This window comes from Perca fluviatilis, chromosome 11 (assembly GCF_010015445.1).
Source record: "Perca fluviatilis chromosome 11, GENO_Pfluv_1.0, whole genome shotgun sequence".
Taxonomy (NCBI): Eukaryota; Metazoa; Chordata; class Actinopteri; order Perciformes; family Percidae; genus Perca; species Perca fluviatilis.
In genome coordinates this window covers 13,132,877-13,158,313 of record NC_053122.1, presented here as the reverse complement: position 1 = coordinate 13,158,313, position 25,437 = coordinate 13,132,877, and the positions used below count along the sequence as shown (strand labels likewise).

Here is a 25,437-nt window from a genome sequence, read left to right as displayed (position 1 = left end):
TGACGTTAGAAAGTATATCAAATATTTTGCATAGACCTACAAAATTGAGATTGGGACCATCCCTAAATTTATCGATGTCCAAATTAAATATTACTTCTCTTTTACTGAAAGACCTCCAACTGCTATAGCTGTAGGACTGCAATCGTTGCTCTGGTTTAAGAGAGGACTTTGAACACACACATAGCAGAGGAATTTCAACCCTGGCAGAGGGATCCCTAAGGACAGGCATAGCTACACGAACATTCAAAGCAGAAAGAAGAGGACGTCTTCCATTTTTTTTGTTGCTCTTTACCTCATAATTTCCCGTGTGTTGGATTCAGTGAGCTGCAGACACAGAGGAAAGAGGACAATGTGGAAAGCAGCAGTGTCTGTGTTCCTGCTACTAAACATGGATATACAGGTGAATGGTGCTGTAGATAAGACGAGGGGGTCTGTGGTAGAAAACTCCAGGACAGAGAAGAATGTGAAGACAGAAGAGGCTGAAGTCAACAACAACATTCCTGCAAGTGACACTGCTTCTTCAGGTTTTTTGGGCAACTTGCTGGTGGTACCCATGGATGGGAGTCACTGGGTGGGTATTAAGGCCATTGCCCAAGAAATGGGTCGTCGTGGACACCGGGTTACAGTGGTGATTCCAGAGATCAGCATACGGATGGGCCCAGGGAAACACTACGACACTGTGACCTATCCTGTTCCTTATGACAAGGCTCATTTTGACTCTATCATGGCCTCACAGAAGGACATGCTGAAAAAAACTGCACATTCTTTCACGGAGAAGATACGGAAAGGATTCTCAAAATTCCAGAAAATTACAGGCTTTATCCACACCACAGCAGAGAGCCTACTGTTCAATGTCAGTCTGATCTCACATCTAGCACAGCAGGTGAGTGAAAATACAGGATCATGTGTAAAATCTAATACATTAAATACAATAGCCTTGCACATTATACGGAATTTGTGAGGCATTTGTGTAGACTGTCTATAGTGTAAACTACCTTCTGGGGCTGCTGCTATATTGAATTGCATTATACTGTAAAGTGTTTGTGTCATCAGTGTATAACCCCTGTATGAAGTTGGGACAGTGATAGCAGTTTACTTATTTAATTGCAGTTAAGTGTCAAATATAAAAGTAGGCTAGGCTACTCCTTCTGCAAAAAACCCTGTAAATGACATTATTAGGGCCCGAGCGCCGACAGCGGCGAAGGTTTGAAACTGAAGGAATTATTGTTTCTTTCTTTCTATTATTATTTTCCCGTCAAATGAATTGGCTTTTTGAGGGGCTTAATATATTCAAAAACTCACCAAATTTGGCAGTCGCATCAAGTCTGGTGAAAATGTACGTATTTTAAGGGTTTCGGGAATAGGCGCACAAAAATGGCTCGCTAGCGCCCCCTAGAAAGTTAAGAAAATTGAGCCCCTGCAGTGCGTTTAACGTAGACTCACGAAACTTGGTACACATATGTAACATGTCAAGATGTACAAAAAACTTAATTAGAGCCATACCCTAAACCAAACAGGAAGTCCGCCATTTTGATTTAAATGTTCGAAATTAGTGCGATTTGGGCCATTTCCACATGTCGTACTTTAACAAACTCCTCCTAGAGATTTCATCCGATGGACTTCAAACTTGGTCTGTACCATCCCAACACCTTAACGATGAAAAGTTATGAAAAGAAAAACTTTTCGTCAGACGATGTGGGCATGGCGTGGCGGCCATTTTGAGTGTTTAGCGATGAACAAAGAAGTTGTTGTAACTTGAGTGTACGTTGTCGTATCTGCCCGAAATTTCTCACAATTGACAAGGGTCCAGGCCTGAGGACACATACAGGCCAAAATTGACTTTTGGTCATAGCGCCCCCCGCTGGCAACAGGAAATCTGCCTTATATGACAAACATCATCCGATTTGCATGAAACTCAGAATGTGTGGTCTACATGTGATACTAAGCCGCCCTCTATACTATGGCCACGCCCACCTACTCAGGCCACGCCCCCTTTCATAACATTTGAACCGTTTAAGGTATACCCTTGTGTGAGGTATCATTGAACTCAGCAGAGACTTCCTTCTTCATTGGTGATGGTTTGGCCCGCCCCCTATGTTCAAGCCACGCCCCCTTTTATTACTAATGGCCCGATTGATGTAAACACTTGTGTGAGGTATCATTGAGCTCAGCAGAGACTTCCTTCTTCATTGGTGATGGTTTGGCCCACCCCCTATGTTTAAGCCACGCCCCCTTTCATACATGCTGACCAATTTAAGGTAGAGTCTTGTGTGAGGTATCATTCATCTCAGCAGAGGCTTAATTTTTAATTGGTGATGGTTGGACCCGCCCCCTATGCTTTAGCCACGCCCCCTTTCACAGCTAATGAACTCGTTGAACTCGGCGTGGAGTTCCCTTTTCATTGGTGACGGTTTGTGGCGTCTGAGTGCCGCGCAAATGCATGGTCGCAAGGAGCGGCGTCCGCCGGTAACCTCGACGCGCGTAGAGGCGCGAGGGCCCGTCCATCGTTGCTCGCAGCTTTAATTAGGTATTGTAGTCCAAATGTTTTCGTTCCCAACCTGGGCTACAAGAAAAATCTGAGGGGTCATTAGATGATAAATGGGGGAGAAAATACATACACCCCTAATGAAACCATTAATTTTAAAGGGAAAATATGTCTTCGGTGTCAGGTCTGCCAAAGCGAGACTACTTTGGTGAAACCGCTAACCACTCACATTTGAAACATGACAAGGGACCCTGACCAGACACAGTTTTTTTTTAAGTGTTACATTCCAAAATGTTTAGAAATTACTGGTACATGCATACATTACATATATTGTAAGTTTATCATAATGTATGTTTTTAATGTAAAATTCTTTATCTGCAAGGTAACTATAGCAGATAAATAAAGTGGAGTAAAAAGTGACATCACTTGGCATGTATATAATGTCCGTTGTAAAATCAATGCATGATAAAGCAAAAGGAAAGGTGCTTTTATAAGTGCATACTGTTGAAGATTCACCCGTTTCATATTTTTCCTTTGCACCTTTCCACTCTGCAGAACTTTGACGCAGTCCTAACGGACCCCATGGTGCCCACAGGCTCATTAATAGCTCGGAAATTTGGTGAGTTCAGCCACGCTTGGATTATCTATGCTCTTTTATGTCTGCACGTTTTTTCACAGTTCATATATCAAATCATTTTCAGGTATCCCTACTGTAAATTTGCTGAGGGGAATTCCATGTTCCTTGGATATGAAGTCTGCAGGCTGCCCCTCCCCGCCCTCATATGTGCCCCGCTTTTTCACCAGATACACAGATAAAATGAGCTTCCAGGAGAGAGCTTTCAACACTTTGGTGAGGACTTACAGCCAGATGTGCATCCACGGTGCATGCATGAAGGATGGCCATGTATAAATACAAATTATGTGTTAACCAAACTATTGCCCCTACTTCAGATTCCTCATTTATTTTGCTAGTTGTCACCAAATTCTAGATAAAGATATCAGGTACAGTACCAATCAAAATGTTTTGAGATGCTTTCAGAATGGGAAAGCTTGTCCAAACTTTTGACTGGTACTGTATATCTGAGATTTTCGCAATTGTCTGACCCACCTTGCCTCCATTAATATACCAATATACTATCAAACCCCCATATATCATTACGTTTGGCAATGTAGCAGACCCCCTTAGTATCTGTCTCCCTACTTTAGCCTACATTCAAAGTCACGCAGTAGGTCAAGATGAATCAGTTCAACTACTGCACAATGAAATGAATAACTTCAGTTCCAGCACTGTTAAAATGTAACTGAAATTCAACTCTTTTGCCATGCACCTATGCCTTACTTTGTACATTTGTTCATCTTTGCTCTGTGATACCTCTGACATACAGGTGGCTTTATTGGAGCCATTGTTATGCCGACTGTTGTTTTGGCACTTTGACCAAATAGCCTATCAGTTTCTGGGAGAGGAGGTGGGCATAGCTGAAGTGCTGTCAGAGTCTGCTATCTGGCTGCTGAGGTAAGGTATATATTAAGATTTAGGAGAAGAAAACACATTAACCTAGATGGTCCTATGAAGAAGTATTTAATAATATTAAACTAATAAACAAGATAGGAATAATGCAAAGGTAGTTTTACTGTTACTGTTGTTTTATGCCTGTAAATCACACTAAAACAACAAAAGATCTTAGAATCAGATAAATATTGTAATACTTTGTTAAAACAGGTTGGACTTCACACTGGAGTTCCCACGTCCTATCATGCCTAATGTAGTACTAGTTGGTGGAATCAACTGCAACGTGAGACATCCTCTTCCTGAGGTAAGGGCTGAGTGGTATTGATTCAACTTTTTGATTTTGTGTTCCTACTGCTAATATTGTGGGGAGATAGAGAGATAGATAGAGAGATGAATGCCAGACCCTAGTTTGTGTGTTTTTTGCAGGATCTGGAGTCCTGGGTGTCAGGAGAACATGGGTTTGTAGTGTTCACCCTGGGCACCATGGTGTCAGATCTGCCAGAAGAGACAACCTCCGTCTTCTTAGAAGCTTTCAGACAGATTCCACAGAAGGTACAGGAATATATGATCATTAAGAATGTGCATTTTAAATCATACATTGATGCAATAATCAAAAGCATTAAATTACACTTATCTTCTTTTGATAGGTAATATGGAGGTACACTGGGCAGGTTCCCGATAGTTTCCCAGAAAATGTGAAGTTGATGAAATGGGTGCCTCAGAATGACCTACTAGGTCTGTAACTCCACTGCAAAACATCCTAAAATGTGAAGCACACAACTCAATACTGAGCGATGATGCGTCCCATACCGTAACATCTGAAATCTTTGTGTGTTGTGTGTTAGCACATCCTGGAGCTCGGGCTTTCATCACTCATGCTGGCTCTCATGGTCTCTTTGAGGGACTGTGTCACGCTGTTCCCATGGTGATGATGCCAGTTGCAGGGGACCAAGCTGACAACGCAGTGAGGTTTGCAAGCAGAGGAGCTGGAGTCGTGTTGGATATTTATTCGATCACTACAGAGAGCCTTCTTCAGGGACTGAATGAGGTCATCAATGACACCAGGTGAGGGATTAGAAGCTCGCTCACAATGTCAGTTATCTCACGGAAAAAAAGCTCCTTAAATCTCGGTGCTGATGATGATTAAAATATAAAAGAAGTTTTGGAATCTGATTTTCATACATCTTCACTTCAGTGTTGTATTCTTCATATCTTGCCCTCAATCTGTTTATATCCAGGTATAAAGAGAACATGCAGAAGCTGTCAGCTCTCCATAAAGACCGGCCAGTTGACCCACTGGACCTTTCAGTGTACTGGACAGAATTTGTGATGCGGCACAAAGGGGCAAAACATCTCAGACCTGCTGTCCTTGACCTCAACTGGCTCCAGTACTACTGCCTGGATGTAATAGCAGTACTGGCTACTCTAGTGCTGTTTTTTGTAATACTGATAGTAAAATGCTTGAAACTATGCTTCTGGAAACTGAGCAGGAAGAGGAAGCAGGACTAACCTTCGGGTTTCTTGTGCACATTTCCAAAGAAATTTTTTTACGTAATCAAATTACCAGAAAACAACTGTTGGTTGCTAATCCACACCCGCCACCCAATGCCTTTACATGTTTTAACATACTGAATCAGAAATCTAGAGAAACAAGCTTGATAAGGGATAGGTGTCATATTAAGATACTTCAGGACTCTAGGACTGTTTATTAAAGCGGTGTTGGTTTAATGAATAACAAACGTGTGACCTCAGTGATGATAAATGAATGAACCTTTAGGTACTGGTTCTATGGATGTAAGTGATATCTCCACAGGTTGTCTGGTAAGAACAGGAAAGATGATGATTGGTCAACAAATGCAGTCCATAGTACACACACTCACTGACATGCCATTCATTTATTGTTGGGAGTTTAGAATATCCCAATGTGAATGTGATTACTACGATAAAGGGAGTAAACAGAGAACATGTACTGACATTAATTATATGCTGTCATAATAACAAGCAGTACGGCATGAAATACACAATACATGAATCCGCTACCGCTCAGAGCAGTTACGTGTTTGTGAGTTGAAGTTGTTTTTGTTATATCTTTTATTTTTCGCTCTTTTGTCAATGCTTGTACACCTTCTGGTAAGGACAGTTCATTATTTTTGTGAAAAAGAAGAAACATATCAAATTGAAGTTTGAGTGATGAAAATAAATTGACAAACAAAAGAAAACAGTGGAGTGATTCTGAGTCTTGTTTAAGCATGTCGACCAAGGCGCATTCCAAAGGACAAAAGGGATCAAAAACGTCAGAAAGTTGCTCCCATAGTATGCATATGCTTATTTTCCCAATGTAAGTGTTGTAATAGAACCAGCAGGTGGCCAGTTATTTATGATGTCATTTTGGAGACATTAGGCTATATAATGATGAAGCTAGTGAATATCTTTGTTGTATCTCTCTTCGGTGTTGCACTTTGTAGGTGGACCCTGCGCACTCATCTCACAGATGGCTGCTCATATAGACCAATGCTATTTGTTCAGCTCGGAGGGGAGGACGACCTGTTTTGATGAGATAAGGTTGAAGCTCTATGTCTACCTTACTATGGTAGAAAAGAGGTGTCCTTTGTGTTTTTAAAAAGGTTGGTTAATGTATTATTGATCCTGGAAGTTTGAATCTCTGAATATCATTCCAACTTCACAGGAGTTAATTAGCTATAAAGAGTTTAGGACCATTCCTGAACATAAGGAATACTGTCCAAATTAAATATTATTTGTGTTCACTTTCACTGAAAGTCCCATATCAATGAGCTTTCAACTGCTAACGTTTGAGGAATGCAGTTGTCGCTCTTGTTAACAATAGGACTTTGAACACACACAACTTGCTAAAATCACAGAGGAATTTCAACAGCGACCATAAGGGCAGGAATTGTTTCCATGAGAAACACAAAGAAGAGACAGAGGAAAGAGAACAATGTGGAAAGCAGCAGTGTCTGTGTTCCTGCTACTAAACATGGATATACAGGTGAATGGTGCTGTAGATAAGACGAGGGGGTCTGTGGTAGAAAACTCCAGGACAGAGAAGAAGGTGAAGACAGAAGAGGCTGAAGCCAACAACAACATTCCTGCAAGTGACACTGCTTCTTCAGGTTTTTTGGGCAACTTGCTGGTGATACCCATGGATGGGAGTCACTGGGTGGGTATTAAGGCCATTGCCCAAGAAATGGGTCGTCGTGGACACCGGGTTACAGTGGTGATTCCAGAGATCAGCATGCGGATGGGCCCAGGGAAACACTACGACACTGTGACCTATCCTGTTCCTTATGACAAGGCTCATATGGATTCTGTCATGGCCTCACACAAGGACATGATGGAAAAATCTGCACAGTATTTCACGGAGAAAATAAGGATTGGATTCTCAAAATTCCAGAAAATTACAGGCTTTATCCACACCACAGCAGAGAGCCTACTGTTCAATGTCAGTCTGATCTCACATCTGGCACAGCAGGTGAGTGCAAATACAGGATCAGGTGTCAAATCTAAGAAAATTCTATAGCCTTGCACCAATACAGTATTTGTGAGGTATTTGTTTAGACTGTCTACTACATTTAAACTAACTTTTGGGGCTGCCACTATATTGGATTGCATTATTCTGTAGTGTTTGTGTCATTGTGTAATGTGTAACCCCTATATCTAAAGTTGAGACAGTGTTAGCAATTTACTTATGTAAAAGTACCACAAAGACGTATTTGAAGTGCCAAAAATGTAACCTTTTTGATGTGTAAAATATAAATGTACTTGTTCTGCAAAAAAAACAAAAAAACAACCTCTGTGACTGATGAATTATTATACAGATACAGATGGCTTTATTTATCTCAGAAGGGCAATTTCATTGCTACAGTCCACCGGAAAATATATACACATTCATACTGCCAGTCATCAATGACAGAGGGAGCACAATAAAAAGGCATATGGGAAAGTGTGAGATCCAGAAGTATACAACAAGAAAATTATTTGAAATAAAAACTGAATGAAGATAAAGTACGATAAAATAAAATAATGAAAATGTATAAAGTGCAGAGTGGATTGCACATACATAACAAATTACAATCCAGCAATTTTTAACACATAACCCATATGTGGTGTGTGCAAAATTCATTTCATTATTAGAGCATTCATGTCTAAGTAGCAATTACTGTTATAGCTGGTTGAGGTGGAGCTTGTTTTAACTAATTTACTTAATTATTGTAGTACTGAGGTATTGTAGTTCACAAGATAAATCTGAGGGGTCATAAAATGATTAATAGAAGAGAAAATACATTTATAACCATATGGACATCACACTGTTATTTAAATGAAATAAAAAATGGAATGGAAAATATCTCTTTGGTGGAACCACGATCCTCTCACATTTGAAACATAAAAAGGAGCTCTGACCAGACACTAAAACAGTCACAATCCAAAAAGTTTATAAATTACTAGTACATATACATACATTTAATACATTGTATGTTTATCATAATGTATGTTTGAATGTAAACTCTTTATATGCAAGGTAACTATAGCAGATAAATATAGTGGGGTAAAAAGTACAGTATATTCCTCTGAGAGACAGACAAACAAAGCTGCAAAAAAAGGTGCTTTAATTGTGCATACTGATTCATCCCTTACATCTAATTTGACTTTGCACCTTTCCACTCTGCAGAACTTTGACGCAGTCCTAACAGACCCTGTGGTGCCCACAGGCTCATTAATAGCTCTGAAATTAGGTGAGTTCAGCCACGCTTGGATCATCTGTTCTCTTTTATGTCTGCACGTTTTCTCACAGGTCATACATCAAATCTTTTTCAGGTATCCCTACTATAAATTTGCTGAGGGGGATTCCATGTACCTTGGATATGAAGTCTGCAGGCTGCCCCTCCCCGCCCTCATATGTGCCCCGCTTGTTGACCAGATACACAGATAAAATGAGCTTCCAGGAGAGAGCTTTCAACACTTTGGTGAGCACTTCTAGCCAGATGTGCATCGACAGATGCATGCATGAATGGCTAGGTTTAATTCTGTAAAATGAATATACCAATATACTATCAAACCCCCATAGGTCATTACGTTTGGCAATGTAGCAGACCCCCTTAGTATCTGTCTCCCTACTTTAGGCTACATTCAAAGTCACGCAGTAGGTCAAGATGAATCAGTTCAACTACTGCACGATGAAATGAATAACTTCAGTTCCAGCACTGTTCAAATGTAACTGAAATTCAACTCTTTTGCCATGCATCTATGCCTTACTTTGTACATTTGTTCATCGTTGCTTTGTGATGCCTCTGACATACAGGTGGCTTTATTGGAGCCGTTGCTATGCCGACTGATTTATTGGCACTTTGACCAAATAGCCTATCAGTTTCTGGGAGAGGAGGTGGGCATAGCTGAAGTGCTGTCAGAGTCTGCTATCTGGCTGCTGAGGTAAGGTATATATTAAGATTTAGGAGAAGAAAACACATTAACCTAGATGGTCCTATGAAGAAGTACTTAATAATATTAAACTAATAAGGGAGGAATAATGCAAAGGTAGTTTTACTGTTACTGTTGTTTTATGCCTGTAAATCACACAAGAAAAAAAGGTCTTAGAATCAGACTAGAAAATGCATTTCCTGCAGAAAATGCTTGTGAATGCTGAAAATCTAGATTGCTAAAGCCAAACTGGATTACTGGTTTGATTGCATAAAAAGAAGGTGAAGTAGTGAGAATAGTTGGAAAAGAGGGAATGGTTTTAATTAGTATGAATCTCATTGGAATGTTGAATTAAACCAATAATATATTAAACAAATGGGATATTTTAAGTCTAAAAAATAAAAAAAATCATAGTATGGCATGTCAAAAAGTCATAGTATGGGTATGTCAAAAAAAGTAATATTATAGCATGTAAAAAAGTGATTAAAAAGTCATAGTATAGTATGTCCAACAAAGAGAAAAAACATAGTATAGTATGTACAAAAATTGATAAAAATGTCATAGCATAGCATGCATTAAGAGCTTCACAAATAGCTCAGTGCGATAAGCTGCTAGTGATAAAATGCAAAACATGCTATGACTTTCTTGACATGCTATAATATGACTTTTTTTTTACATAACATAGTATGACTTTTTCATTACTTTTTTTGACATACTATGACTTTTTTCGATATGCTATTCTGTGATGTTTTTTCGACATACTATACTATGACGTTTTAATGACTTTTTTGTACAAACTAAACTATGACTATTGTCTTCAGTAATGTGAACGATAAATATAACTCTGAACCAATGCATTATTGGCTTCACAAAAACTCAGTGAGATAAGTTGTTAAAGATAAAATCAAGATTGGAGGTTGAGGGTTCAATTCTCAGACATACTATAACTTCTTTGACGTACTATGACTTTTTTTTATCACTCTTTTTCGACATACTATACTATGACTGTTTTATGACTTTTTTTCGACATTCTATACTATGACTTTTTTATGACTTTTTTTGACATACTTCAGTATAATATGACTTTTTTAATGACTTTTTTTGACATGCTGTAGTATGACTTATTTTTAATCACTTTTTTGTACATACTGAACTATAACTTTTTGTCTTCAGTAATGTGAATGATAAATACAACTACGATCCAGTTCATTATTGGCTTCACAAAATGCTCTGCTAGAGATAAAATCAAGCTTAGAGATTGAGGATTCAATTCTCTAACATACTATGACCCCCTTCTTGACACTTTATGACTTTTTTTTACATACTATAGTATGACTTTTTATGACTTTTTAACATACTATACTATCACTTTTTCATGACTTTTTTGACATACTATACTGTGACTTTTTAATCACTTCTTTGTACAAACTATACTATGACTTTTGTCTTCAGTAATGTGAACAATAAATACAACAACTACGAACCAACGTGCTATTACCTTCACAAATAGGTCAGTGAGATAAGCTGCTAGAAATGAAATCAAGATTGGAGGTACGACTTCTTTTCGACATGCTGTTTTATGACTTTTTATCACTTTTTTGTACATACTAAACTATGACTTTTTGTCTTCAGTAATGTGAACATATTTTCGACATACTATACAATGACTTTTTCTCGACATACTATAATATGACTTTTTTTATGACTTTTTTATGAGTTAGAATAGTATGCCGAAAAACGTCATGAAAATGGACTTTTAATTGAACCTGGGTCAAAGTCCGCTGTGACTACTTGCTGTTTATAAAATTGATTAAAAAAAAAGTCAAGGCAAAGTATGTCAAAAAAAATATTAAAAGTCATAGTATGGTATGTTGAAAAAAGTGAAAAAAGTCAATATAGTCATAGTACCGAATGTTAAAAAAATCATAGTATTGCAAAAGTCAAATATAGTATGACAACACAACCATTAAAAAGTCATAGTATGGTATGTTGAAGAAAGTCAAAGTATACTGTAGAATGTAAAAAAAAGTGATAAAAAAGTCATAGTATGTAAAAAAAAGTGATAAAAAAGTCATAGTATGCATGTCAAAATAGTCATAGTATAGTATATTTAAAAAAAAAGTAAAAAAAAAAGTCATACTATAGTAAATCTATCTGAGATTAACTGAAAGAGCCCTGGTAAACTTCCCATTGAAGAAGCCTGAAAACATCGTAAATAATACATGGTATCAATATAATGACCTCACTGTGAGCAATAGAAAGCATTTGCGAAAATATTGATATATAATTTGTGTGGATAAACTTAAAAAATGTGGACATATCAATGATTTGAAAAACTGGTACTCTGTGCTTTTGTCCAGAAATGTCGAGGATGTTTAAGGACTGTCGATGAAGGAATGCTTGTGGCTCTTGTTATTTGGAGGCTCACTGAGCCAAAAGTATAACTCCTATTGCTTAAATGAAGTAGACAAGTACGTTTTGACATATAAATGGTGTATGAGAATTAAGAATTGTGGCTGTGAGAGCAAGTTAGGAGAAACTATTTTTTGTTTTAAGACAATGTTCTATCTTCTCTGCACTGTAGCTGAGCCATCACCCACGCTGAGCAGCCCTCAAAAATGCATGAAAAGCCTAAAGAAGCACTAAACTTAAACAGTGATTACACAAAAACTGTAAAAGATATCAAAAAGTTGAATAATTTTGAAATAGCTGAACGTTTTATGAATTGTTTAAAGTTTGAATGACGTCAGTAGGTGAAAGCATGTGGGAGAAATAGCATTTAGAAGTGGAAGAAGCCTGAAGAGATTTAAAGATTGCTCCATGGACTTTCAGTGCAAAAAGAAAAAAGCTTAATATTTTTAAAAATGTTGAAGAGAAGTTGAATACAAGCACAAATGTTCTTAAAGAGCTGAACATTTTGGGGTAGCCTCTAGGTCATCCAGTAAGAGCATGCGTCCCTTGTTGGCTAAGTCCTGCAGCGGCGTGGATGAATCTGACTTGCTGCCCTTTGCTGCGTGTCATCCCCCATATCTTTCCCCCTTTCATCTCTATCTACTATCACTTCACAATAAAGTCCCCCAAAAAATCATCTTTAAAGAGCTGAACATTTTTATATTTGAATGTTTTTTGTAGCTAAAAGTACTGTAGAATTGGTAGGTGAGCGAAAATTGTACTGAAGAATCCGATAACAATACTGTGAATGCTGCTAAATCACAATAATATTGTGATACTTTGTTAAAACAGGATAGACTTCACACTGGAGTTCCCACGTCCTATCACACCTAATGTAGTACTAGTTGGTGGAATCAACTGCAACGTGAGACACCCTCTTCCTGAGGTAAGGGATGAGTGTTATTGATTCAACCTTTTGATTTTGTTTTACTTCCTCCTCACATTATCTGCTATATTGTGGGGAGATAGAGAGATAGATAGAGAGATGAATGCCAGACCCTAGTTTGTGTGTTTTTTGCAGGATCTGGAGTCCTGGGTGTCAGGAGAACATGGGTTTGTAGTGTTCACCCTGGGCACCATGGTGTCAGATCTGCCAGAAGAGACAACCTCCGTCTTCTTAGAAGCTTTCAGACAGATTCCACAGAAGGTACAGGAATATATGATCATTAAGAATGTGCATTTTAAATCATACATCAATGCAATAATCAAAAGCATTAAATTACACTTATCTTCTTTTGATAGGTAATATGGAGGTACACTGGGCAGGTTCCCGATAGTTTCCCAGAAAATGTGAAGTTGATGAAATGGGTGCCTCAGAATGACCTACTAGGTCTGTAACTCCACTGCAAAACATCCTGAAATGTGAAGCACACGACTCAATACTTAGCGATGATGCGTCCCATACCGTAACATCTGAAATCTTTGTGTGTTGTGTGTTAGCACATCCTGGAGCTCGGGCTTTCATCACTCATGCTGGCTCTCATGGTCTCTTTGAGGGACTGTGTCACGCTGTTCCCATGGTGATGATGCCATTTGGGGGGGACCAGCCTGACAACGCAGTGAGGTTGGCGAGCAGAGGAGCTGGAGTCGTGTTGGATATTTATTCGATCACTACAGAGAGCCTTCTTCAGGGACTGAATGAGGTCATCAATGACACCAGGTGAGGGATTAGAAGCTCGCTCACAATGTCAGTTATCTCACGGAAAAAAAGCTCCTTAAATCTCGGTAAAATATAAAAGAAGTTTTGGAATCTGATTTTCATACCATCTTCACTTCAATGTTGTATTCTTCATATCTTGCCATCAATCTGTTTATATCCAGGTATAAAGAGAACATGCAGAAGCTGTCAGCTCTCCATAAAGACCGGCCAGTTGACCCACTGGACCTTTCAGTGTACTGGACAGAATTTGTGATGCGGCACAAAGGGGCAAAACATCTCAGACCTGCTGTCTTTGACCTCAACTGGCTCCAGTACTACTGCCTGGATGTTATAGCAGTACTGGCTACTGTAGTGCTGTTTTTTGTAATACTGATAGTGAAGTGCTTGAAACTATGCTTCTGGAAACTGAGCAGGAAGAGGAAGCAGGACTAACCTTCAGGTTTCTTGTGCACATTTCCAAAGATGTTTTTTAAGGAATCAAATTACCAGAAAACAACTGTTGGTTGCTATACACACCCTTTACACAATGCCTTTACATGTTTTAACATACTGAATCAGAAATCTAGAGAAACAAGCTTGATAAGACATAGGTGTCATATTAAGATACTTCAGGACTCTAGGACTGTTTATTAAAGCGGTGTTGGTTTAATGAATAACAAACGTGTGACCTCAGTGATGATAAATGAATGAACCTTTAGGTACTGGTTCTATGGATGTAAGTGATATCTCCACAGGTTGTCTGGTAAGAACAGGAAAGGTGATGATTGGTCAACAAATGCAGTCCATAGTACACACACTCACTGACATGCCATTCATTTATTGTTGGGAGTTTAGAATATCCCAATGTGAATGTGGTTACTACAATAAAGGGCGTAAACAGAGAAAATGTACAGTAGACATTAATTATATGCTGTAATAATAAATAGTATGGCATGAAATACACAATGCAAGAGTATTTCAATGCAAGGATAAACAATGCAAACATGAATAAATGAGGAGAATATAGTCATAAATGTATGAGTGTCAATAAGGAGCAAAGCACTGTTGCTGCATTCAGGGCTTAGCACCGCCAAGGACAGTTGTGATTGGTTTAAAAACAAAATTAAAACATATAGAAGATAGTTCTGGCTAGACTATACATGAGACAGTATGCGGACTACCACAATACTATGTACAAATACCAGAATAATAACTATTATAATTAGAAAAGGCACTCAGAGAGCGTAGACCTCCGCAAAGGCCAATAGTCCAGTCTTTCTTTTGAGCATTTTAGCCTTTAACAGATAGAAAAACCGTAGACAGGAAAGTTGGAAGACATGCAGCAAACCGGATTTGTACCCTGGGCCACTGCGGTAAGGACTGAGCCTTGGTAACTGAGCACGCTACAGCGCCTTAAGAAGTAATGTCGGCTAAGATTGTTGAGGATCAATAACTCATCAGCGAAATGTTTTTAAAACACTATTATTTAATAACTTGATTACTATACAGTGTAAGGGCGTAGCACAAAATTCTGGGCCCTGTAGAAAGGCATTTTCTATGGGCCCCTCCGCGCATCCACATCTATTCATTCTAGCATCTTTTTGGGCCCTCCTCACATGAGGGCCCTGGGTTCTCAGTCCCCTTTTCCCCCCCAGTCCGACGCCCCTGATACAGTGTAGTGTCACCAAAATTAGATCACACATATCTGGTCTCCTGTTAGTTGTACTACAACACTTATTGAAAGAAAAGGCCTTTGTATACTTTTTGGGATTTGAATTAACTTGAATTTCATATGGTTACTAATACATCATGGGACCAATTGTGCATATATCCAGGCAAAAATACTCATGTGCAAGACAAATAATATTTAATCTCAGGGCATAATGTAGCTTTCGCACACTGCTGGGCACCAATTATAGTTTATTAAATATTTTTAAGTTAACATTTCAATCTACCTGAAGAAGATCTTGCAGATTGAAACATTACGTTATATAATTTAATACACAATTGAATATTTTCCCTAAGAAATATTGCCCAACATTATGCAAAAGCCTTTTTTTCAAAAGTGCTGTAGAATAACCAAAAGGAGACCAGTAATGTGTGAAGAAGTTTGGAGACATTACTCTATGTAATAACAAAACTATTTAATATTTTCCCCAATAAATATTCCCCAAAAATATGCAAAACCCTCCTTTTCAAAGTAAGTGTTGTAGTATAACCAGCAGGTGTCAGGATTGTGAGTTCTGTTATGTTCTGTTTCCTGTTTTATTTTGAAGTCCTTATTGTCTCCCAAGGGGGTAAGCTTCGCTTCAGAACTCAAGCCATCATGGCGCCATTTTTTTGCTAACTGGCCATCACCTCCTGTTAGCATTCCGCTTACCGCCATTTTTTTTTTACGTCACTTGACTGAGAATAACTTTACATCCGAAGCATTTAAAGACTCGATTTGTCCATTGTTTAGTTCTAAAGAAACACAACAACGTATAAAAGGCTCCATTACGTTGTATCTCACGTTATTGCTCCGTAGCAGACGTTTTTGTAAAAATAGGCTAACGATTGTGTCATAACCAAGTGACTTACTGTCGCACAGTAGAGGAATTACCGTATAGTACAGGAGAAGCTCGCAGGCAGTTTGGACTTACGTTAGCTGTTTAGGTTTAATTACTAATGTTAACTAGCATGTTAGTTAGCAATAATTAGCCTGTGCTTATGTTATCTCCTTACATATACCTACACTCTCCGTCTCTGTAAGATTGGGAATGATTGAGATTTCTCTTGGCACAGCTACCAGAAGACTTACAACTTTCAGACACGTTGCTCACGTCACATTTACGCTGTCTCTGTCAGTTGGAGGCTGCACAGTAAAGCTGGCCATCACCGGAAAAGTGCTTCTAATAGCCTTCATTGGTCTCCGTCCAGAGCAACGGGGTCTATTGGTCCATTAATATATATGTCAATGTTGTCTCCCTTGTCTTGTCTGGTTTACTTCCTGTCTTTAGTTTTCCCTCCCTTGTGATTGCCCTAATGTGTTTCACCTATTTGCCCAGCCTAGTGTCACCTGTCCCTTGTTAGTCCTCATTACCTGGTTTATTTAGTCTCTGTGTTGTCGTTGTCTGTTGTTGGATTCTTACTTTCTGTTCGAGTGGTTCTTGTCGTGTTCTGTCCTGCCTTAAGTGGTTTCCTGGCTGTAATAAATCTCTGTATAACTGCATTTGGGTCCCAACTTTCTCTCCACTGTGACAGCAGGAGGCATTCTATGTGTGAAGTAAGTTTTGAGACATTGCGCTAAAACTATTAAATGTTTTCCCTAATAAATAATGCCCAAAATTATGCAAAAGCCTTTCTTTCCGAAGTAAGTTATCTTAATACATCCATGAGTAGAACCAGCAGGTAGCTAGTTATTTTTGACGCAATTTTGAAGACATGACTTTGTAGACGGTCCCTGCGTATTCATCTCACAAAACATATGTTAGCTGTCCAAGTCGGATAGAAGGACGACCCGTTTGATGAGGTAAGGTTGTGGCTCGTTGGCTACCTTACTACGGTAAGAAAAAGGCGTTGTTTGTGTTTTAAAAACGTTTTGCTGATGAGTATTAATCCTGGTGTTGCACTGAATCTGTGACCCGTCAAAATCTGTGTCCACCTATGCTACGTTATCGGAAGGGGGCGCTACGGATTCTTACAGGAGGGACCGAGATCTCGACGCGTCACAGATTTCGGTGCAATATCGGAAGTTCAAATCTGTGAATTCCAACTTTACCAAAGTACACACATCCGTTTGGGAGCATTCCTGACAACCCGAACATATATAATAGGCTACTGTCCAAATTAAATATTACTTGTGTTCACTTTCACTGAAAGTCCCATATCAATGATTGCTATAGCTGTGGAGGACTGCAGTTGTCGCTCTTGTTAAAGAGAGGAATTTGAACACACACAATTTGCTAATCCACAGAAGAATTTCCGCAATCCAGACGATCATAAAGAGCAGGAAGTGTTTACACGAGAAGCACGAAGAGACACAGAGCAGAGGAAAGAGAACAAGGTGGAAAAAGCAGAACATTCAAAACACAAAGAAGATGACATTTTCTTAGTCCATATTTTTTTAACTTAACCTTACATTTTTTTTCTGTGTTGGATTCAGTGAGCTGTAGACACAGAGGCAAGAGAACAATGTGGAAAGCAGCAGTGTCTGTGTTCCTGCTACTAAACATGGATATACAGGTGAATGGTGCTGTAGATAAGACGAGGGGGTCTGTGGTAGAAAACTCCAGGACAGACAAGAAGGTGAAGACAGAAGAGGCTGAAGTCAACAACAACATTCCTAAAAGGGACACTGCTTCTTCAATTGACAAACAAAAGAAAACAGTGGAGTGATTCTGAGTCTTGTTTAAAGTGATGGTTCGGAGTAATTTCACCCTAGGGTCCTTTGCACCACGACCTGGAGCCAAACAACCCCCCAGAGAAGCTTTTTTTCACCTGGGTCAAACATTGGGAGAGTTAGTGTTATCAGCTGAATAGCTTAGCGCAAGCGCTAATGGATCCAAGAGTGTATATTGTACATTACCCCACTAATAATGCCCGAAATTATACCAAACTTCTACACTAGTACAAATAGGTTATGTATTCATAAACGATGGATTGGAAAGTTTGTAAGTACACCAGAAGTTTATGAACACTTACATGCTGGCTTCTGCTCTCTGTTGCTGCTGCTGCTGTTGCTGCTACCGGCAGTAAAACGAGTGCTTAGGGAAGTCTACAAATTACAACAACGAAAAGAGATACAACAAAAATATTTATTAATTTAATGATTAAATAAGGTAGTGTCTCCAAACTTACTCAATTATAACTTATCTCCTGCCAGTTATATTACAGCACTTTTAAAAAATAAGTTAAATTAATAAATATTTTTGTTGCATCTCTTTTCGGTGTTGTAATTTGTAGACGTCCCTAAGCACTCGTCTTACTGCTGGTAGCAGCAGCAGCAGCAGAGAGCAGAAGCCAACAGGCAAGTGTTATTTAAATAAACTCCTGATGGACTTACAAACTTTCCAATCCATCGTTTTATGAGTACATAACCTATTTGTACTAGTGTAGAAGTTTGGTATCATTTCGAGCATTATTAGTGTAATGTACAAGATACACTCTTGGATCCATTAGGCCCTGCGTTAAGCTATTCAGCTAACGCTAACTCTCCCAATGTTCGACCCAGGTGAAAAAAGCTTCTGGGGGGTTGTTTGGCTCCAGGTCGTGGTGCAAAGGACCCTAGGGAGAAATTACTCAGAACCATCACTTTAAGCATGTCGACCAAGGCATTCCAAAGGACAAAAGGATCAAAAACGTCAGAAAGTTGCTCCCATAGCATGCATATGCTTATTTTTCCAATGTAAGTGTTGTAATAGAACCAGCAGGTGGCCAGTTATTTGTGATGTCATTTTGGAGACATTAGGCTATATAATGATGAAACTAGTAAATATCTTTGTTGTATCTCTCTTCGGTGTTGCACTTTGTAGGTGGACCCTGCGCACTCGTCTCATAGATGGCTGCTCATATAGACCAATGCTATTTGTTCAGGTCGGAGTGGAGGACGACCCATTTTGATGAGATAAGGTTGAAGCTCTATGTCTACCTTACTATGGTAGAAAAGAGGCGGGTAACACTTTACTTGAAGGTACATACGAGTGACATGACACTGTCATGAACACATGACACTGTAATGACACTGTCATCATGACTCATGAACCCTAACCCTAACTCTAACCATAACTTGTCATTACAAAAACCGAATGACACTTACTAAAAGAAGCGTTATGTCATAAACTTTCATGACTTGTTTACAATGTTTATGACACGTTCATGACAATGTCATGTCACTCTTATGTAAATACCTTCAAGTAAAGTGTAAATAAGAGGCGTCCTTTGTGTTTTTAAAAAGGTTTGGTAATGTAGACTATTATTGATCTTGGAAGTTTGAATCTCTGAATATCATTCCAACTGCAAGGGAGTTAATTAGCTATAAAGAGTTTAGGACCATTCCTGAACATAAGGAATACTGTCCAAATTAAATATTATTTGTGTTCACTTTCACTGAAAGTCCCATATCAATGACCTTTCAACTGCTAGCGTTTGAGGACTGCAGTTGTCGCTCTTGTTAACAATAGGACTTTGAACACACACAACTTGTTAAAATCACAGAGGAATTTCAACAGCGACCATAAGGGCAGGAATTGTTTCCATGAGAAGCACAAAGAAGAGACAGAGGAAAGAGAACAATGTGGAAAGCAGCAGTGTCTGTGTTCCTGCTACTAAACATGGATATACAGGTGAATGGTGCTGTAGATAAGACGAGGGGGTCTGTGGTAGAAAACTCCAGGACAGAGAAGAAGGTGAAGACAGAAGAGGCTGAAGCCAACAACAACATTCCTAAAAGGGACACTGCTTCTTCAGGTTTTTTGGGCAACTTGCTGGTGGTACCCATGGATGGGAGTCACTGGGTGGGTATTAAGGCCATTGCCCAAGAAATGGGTCGTCGTGGACACCGGGTTACAGTGGTGATTCCAGAGATCAGCATGCGGATGGGCCCAGGGAAACACTACGACACTGTGACCTATCCTGTTCCTTATGACAAGGCTCATATGGATTCTATCATGTCCTCACTCAAGGACATGATAGAAAAATCGTCTTTCACAGAGAAGATAAGGAAAGGATTCTCAAACATGAAGAAATTCATAGGGTTTATGCACACCACAGCAGAGAGCCTACTGTTCAATGTCAGTCTGATCTCACATCTGGCACAGCAGGTGAGTGCAAATACAGGATCAGGTGTGAAATCTAATAAATTCAATACAATAGCCTTGCACATTATATGGAATTTGTGAGGCATTTGTTTAGACTGTGTCTACTACTTTTAAACTAGGCTACCTTTTGGGGATGCTGTTTGTATGTGTTTAATGTGAAATCTTTATCTGCAAGGTAACTAAAGTAGATACATGTAGTAGAGTACAAAGTACAGTATATTCTTCTGAGAAGAATGGTATGTTTTATACATGTAGACATGTCATGTCTTCTGAATAATCAATGCATAAAAAAGCAAAAGGAAAGGTGCTTTATTAGTGCGTACTAATAAAGATTCACCCGTTGTATCTATTTTTCCTTTGCACCTTTCCACTCTGCAGAACTTTGACGCAGTTCTAACAGACCCTGTGGCGCCCACAGGCTCATTAATAGCTCGGAAATTAGGTGAGTTCAGCCACACTTGGATCATCTGTTCTCTTTTATGTCTGCACGTTTTCTCACAGGTCATACATCAAATCTTTTTCAGGTATCCCTATTATAAATTTGCTGAGGGGACTTCCATGTTCCTTGGATATGAAGTCTGCAGGCTGCCCCTCCCCGCCCTCATATGTGCCCCGCTTTTTCACCAGATACACAGATAAAATGAGCTTCCAGGAGAGAGCTTTCAATAATTTGGTGAGCACTTCTAGCCAGATGTGCATCCATGGTGCATGCATTAAGGATGGCCAGGTTTAATTATGCAAAATAAATATACCAATATACTATCAAACCCCCATATATCATTACGTTTGGCAACGTAGCAGACCCCCTTAGTATCTGTCTCCCTACTTTAGGCTACGTTCAAAGTCACGCAGTAGGTCAATATGAATCAGTTCAACTACTGCACGATGAAATGAATAACTTCAGTTCCAGCACTGTTAAAATGTAACTGAAATTCAACTCTTTTGCCATGCACCTATGCCTTACTTTGTACATTTGTTCATCTTTGCCCTGTGATACCTCTGACATACAGGTGGTTTTATTGGAGCCGTTGTTATGCCGACTGTTGTTTTGGCACTTTGACCAAATAGCCTATCAGTTTCTGGGAGAGGAGGTGGGCATAGCTGAAGTGCTGTCAGAGTCTGCTATCTGGCTGCTGAGGTAAAGTTATATATTAAGATTTAGGAGAAGAAAACACATTAACCTAGATGGTCCTATGAAGAAGTACTTAATAATATTAAACTAATAAACAAGATAGGAATAATGCAAAGGTAGTTTTCAGTGGCGATTTCTTTAAGACTGCAAGGGAAGCTTGGCTTCCCCTAAAATGTCTAAAATGTAATGGTCAAATATGTACTATTGTGTTAACATGTAGATGTGTTGTTCAATATGTTCATTTCGAAGACGAGTTCATTCAGAATCAGCTGACTCGATTTCCTTCTCATACATTCCCGTAGTGTCACAGTGTATTGTGTATTTCCCATGGATGTATTAAGAGGAATTTCCCTGTTGAATCTTGGCGTCCATTGACTTCAATGGGGCTGCTCTGAGCAGTTTTTTTCAGTGCTTCGAAACTAGACGGGGTCAATGGAGCAGTGGGCTAGCCTGGATGCCGGGCTTCTGCGTGATGATTGGAGGGTCTGTCGAAAGGCTGCATCTCCTTTTGATTGGACAGCGATTTTGTACTATAAAAAGTCGCCAAATTTGTTCAAGCAGAGCTCACGCTGCCCAGTTCATTTTGTAAGTGTTGTTGAAAGACGAACTGGTGCAACCTACCTTCTTGGTATTTGCTTGGCGAAATTGCTAGCCAGTTTTCAGCATACATTTCATACAAGTATACACAACAGTCCTTGTTTCAGTTTTAACCTAATTCCCACATTTCCTCCTTTGAGTTTAATATTGTTTTGTTCATTCATTCATTCATTCATACAGTACGCTAGGCTAGTGTTGTAGGGGTGAACTAGCCAGCTAGCAAACTGCACACGATGGCAGACGATGCTAATATTGTTGACCTGGTTTTGGCAAAGCCATTTTAAAGTCTTCCTTATGAGGAGAAACCATAAACTTAGAATTAAACAGCAGGGTTAGATCAACACTTAAGATTGATTTAGTGCAAAAGATAGGGCAAAGTAACAGGTCTTTTCATCTCTCCTGGTATGACAAAGTTAGCTGGCTGACAGGAAGTCCTGTGACAAAGAAAATGGACTGCTGGCCGGCCATGCCCATGCCTCTTGATGAAACCTTCTCACGGATATTATACATTATTATTATTATTATAATAATTACTATATTATTATTGTATTATATAATATATTTTTTTATTATTATTATTATTATTATTATTATTATTATTATTATTATTATTATTATATTATGAATAAATGTAGTTTTAATGTTACTGTTTTACGCCTGTAAATCACACTAAAAGAACAAAAGTTCTTAGAATCAGATAAATATTGTGATACTTTGTTAAACCAGGATGGACTTCACACTGGAGTTCCCACGTCCTATCACGCCTAATGTAGTACTAGTTGGTGGAATCAACTGCAACGTGAGACACCCTCTTCCTGAGGTAAGGGCTGAGTGGTATTGATTCAACCTTTTGGATTTGTTTTACTTCTTCATCCCATTATCCTACTGCTAATATTGTGGGGAGATAGAGAGATAGATAGAGAGATGAATGCCAGACCCTAGTTTGTGTGTTTTTTGCAGGATCTGGAGTCCTGGGTGTCAGGAGAACATGGGTTTGTAGTGTTCACCCTGGGCACCATGGTGTCAGATCTGCCAGAAGAGACAACCTCCGTCTTCTTAGAAGCTTTCAGACAGATTCCACAGAAGGTACAGGAATATATGATCATTAAGAATGTGCATTTTAAATCATACATCAATGCAATAATCAAAAGCATTAAATGACACTTATCTTCTTTTGATAGGTTATATGGAGGTACACTGGGCAGGTTCCCAACAGTTTCCCAGAAAATGTGAAGTTGATGAAATGGGTGCCTCAGAATGACCTACTAGGTCTGTAACTCCACTGCAAAACATCCTGAAATGTGAAGCACACAACTCAATACTTAGCGATGATGCGTCCCATACCGTAACATCTGAAATCTTTGTGTGTTGTGTGTTAGCACATCCTGGAGCTCGGGCTTTCATCACTCATGCTGGCTCTCATGGTCTCTTTGAGGGACTGTGTCACGCTGTTCCCATGGTGATGATGCCAATTGGGGGGACCAGCCTGACAACGCGGTGAGGTTGGCGAGCAGAGGAGCTGGAGTCGTGTTGGATATTTATTCGATCACTACAGAGAGCCTTCTTCAGGGACTGAATGAGGTCATCAATGACACCAGGTGAGGGATTAGAAGCTCGCTCACAATGTCAGTTATCTCACGGAAAAAAAGCTCCTTAAATCTCGGTAAAACATAAAAGAAGTTTTGGAATCTGATTTTCATACATCTTCACTTCAATGTTGTATTCTTCATATCTTGCCATCAATCTGTTTATATCCAGGTATAAAGAGAACATGCAGAAGCTGTCAGCTCTCCATAAAGACCGGCCAGTTGACCCACTGGACCTTTCAGTGTACTGGACAGAATTTGTGATGCGGCACAAAGGGGCAAAACATCTCAGACCTGCTGTCCTTGACCTCAACTGGCTCCAGTACTACTGCCTGGATGTAATAGCAGTACTGGCTACTCTAGTGCTGTTTTTTGTAATACTGACAGTACAGTGCTTGAAACTATGCTTCTGGAAACTGAGCAGGAAGAGGAAGCAGGACTAACCTTCTGCTACATTTGCACCTTCATCCCAGCAATAACACTGTATGTAAGAGAGATTAAAAACCCATCCTGGTCATAAAAATATTAATGCAAAGTTAAGTCAGTTATGGTTTAAATATGCGACAAGGAGTACAAACACTTAAGGAAACCAGGGTTTCTTGTGCACATTTCCAAAGAAGTTTCCAAGTGATCACATTACCAGAAAACAACTGTTGGTTGCTAATCCACACCATTTACACAATGCCTTTACATGTTTTAACATACTGAATCAGAAATCTAGAGAAACAAGCTTGATAAGGAATAGGTGTCATATTAAGATACTTCAGGACTCTAGGACTGTTTATAAAAGCGGTGTTGGTTTAATGAATAACAAACGTGTGACCTCAGTGATGATAAATTAATGAACCTTTAGGTACTGGTTCTATGGATGTAAGTGATATCTCCACAGGTTGTCTGGTAAGAACAGGAAAGATGGTGATGTAAACAAATGCAGTCCATAGTACACACACTCATTGACATGCCATTCATTTTTGGTAGTTTTGGAATATCCCAATGTGAATGTGATTACTACGATAAAGGGAGTAAACAGAGAACATGTACAGACATTAATTATATGCTGTAATAATAAATAACAAACAGTAGAATGGATGCACTTCCTCGTATAAACTTTTACCTGTCTCTGGTTCTCCTTGCACCCCCAAAGGGGTATTGGGAAAAATTGCATTCCCTCATATCTAAATTTGTATAGAATGGGAAGGGACCGCGCTTGAAACTAAAAACCCTTCAACGAGATAGGACACAGGGAGGATTAGCTTTACTTAATTTTAATGGTTTTTTTTGGTCTTTTGTTCTTCTTTGTTCTATGGTTTAATCCAAATGCTTCGTTGTCCTGGAGACCAATTGAAGAGAACCTTTCACAACCTCATAGACTACAAGACCTTGTGGTCCAATATACCAACTAAACAGGTTAAAAAACTGCTAGGTCCTCTGATTTCCTTTTTGCTCATAACTTGCGGTTCTGTAATGAGACACGTTGGAGTAGATCTTAAATGGCATAAGCATTCCCCTGTATTTAATAACTTTTCTCTTCTTAGCACCATTTTCTTTTCCAATGTAAGTGTTGTAATAGAACCAGCAGGTGGCCAGTTATTTGTGACGTAATTTTGGAGACATATAGGCTATATAATGATGAAGCTAGTGAATATCTTTGTTGTATAGGTGTTGCACTTTGTAGACGGACCCTGCGCACTTGTCTCATATGGCTGCTCGGAGGGGAGGACGACCCATTTTGATGAGATAAGGTTGAAGCTCTGTGTCTACCTTATGGTAGAAAAGAGACGTTTGTTTTTAAAAAGGTTTGGTAATG

The 25,437-nt window shown here is 39.1% G+C and overlaps 2 protein-coding genes across 2 annotated transcripts; both read left to right on the top strand.

The window, feature by feature from the left end:
* Positions 1-23: 23 nt before the first annotated feature.
* LOC120568263 (UDP-glucuronosyltransferase 1A1-like) lies at positions 24-6,219 on the top strand. The gene is made up of 9 exons (XM_039815657.1): positions 24-883; positions 3,041-3,104; positions 3,187-3,335; positions 3,871-3,998; positions 4,206-4,299; positions 4,422-4,547; positions 4,643-4,730; positions 4,841-5,060; positions 5,234-6,219. Exons 1-9 carry the CDS (start codon positions 350-352, stop codon positions 5,502-5,504), a joined length of 1,674 nt encoding a protein of 557 aa, XP_039671591.1. The 5' UTR covers positions 24-349; the 3' UTR covers positions 5,505-6,219.
* A 616-nt stretch (positions 6,220-6,835) lies between these two features.
* Positions 6,836-25,382, top strand: LOC120568264 (UDP-glucuronosyltransferase-like). Its single transcript, XM_039815658.1, is given in 10 exon segments — positions 6,836-7,485; positions 8,683-8,746; positions 8,829-8,977; positions 21,326-21,453; positions 22,771-22,864; positions 23,005-23,130; positions 23,226-23,313; positions 23,424-23,516; positions 23,519-23,642; positions 23,803-25,382. Coding segments are annotated over 10 exon segments (1,671 nt in total). The 5' UTR covers positions 6,836-6,951; the 3' UTR covers positions 24,074-25,382.
* The last annotated feature ends 55 nt before the right edge of the window (positions 25,383-25,437 follow it).

Excerpts from the sequence above, each read along its gene's own strand:
- LOC120568263 (XM_039815657.1), top strand. The coding sequence starts at position 350 with ATGTGGAAAGCAGCAGTGTCTGTGTTCCTGCTACTAAACATGGATATA. Across the intron at positions 884-3,040 it reads TCTCACATCTAGCACAGCAG|AACTTTGACGCAGTCCTAAC; the intron begins GTGAGTGAAAAT and ends TCCACTCTGCAG. Across the intron at positions 3,999-4,205 it reads TCTGCTATCTGGCTGCTGAG|GTTGGACTTCACACTGGAGT; the intron begins GTAAGGTATATA and ends TTGTTAAAACAG.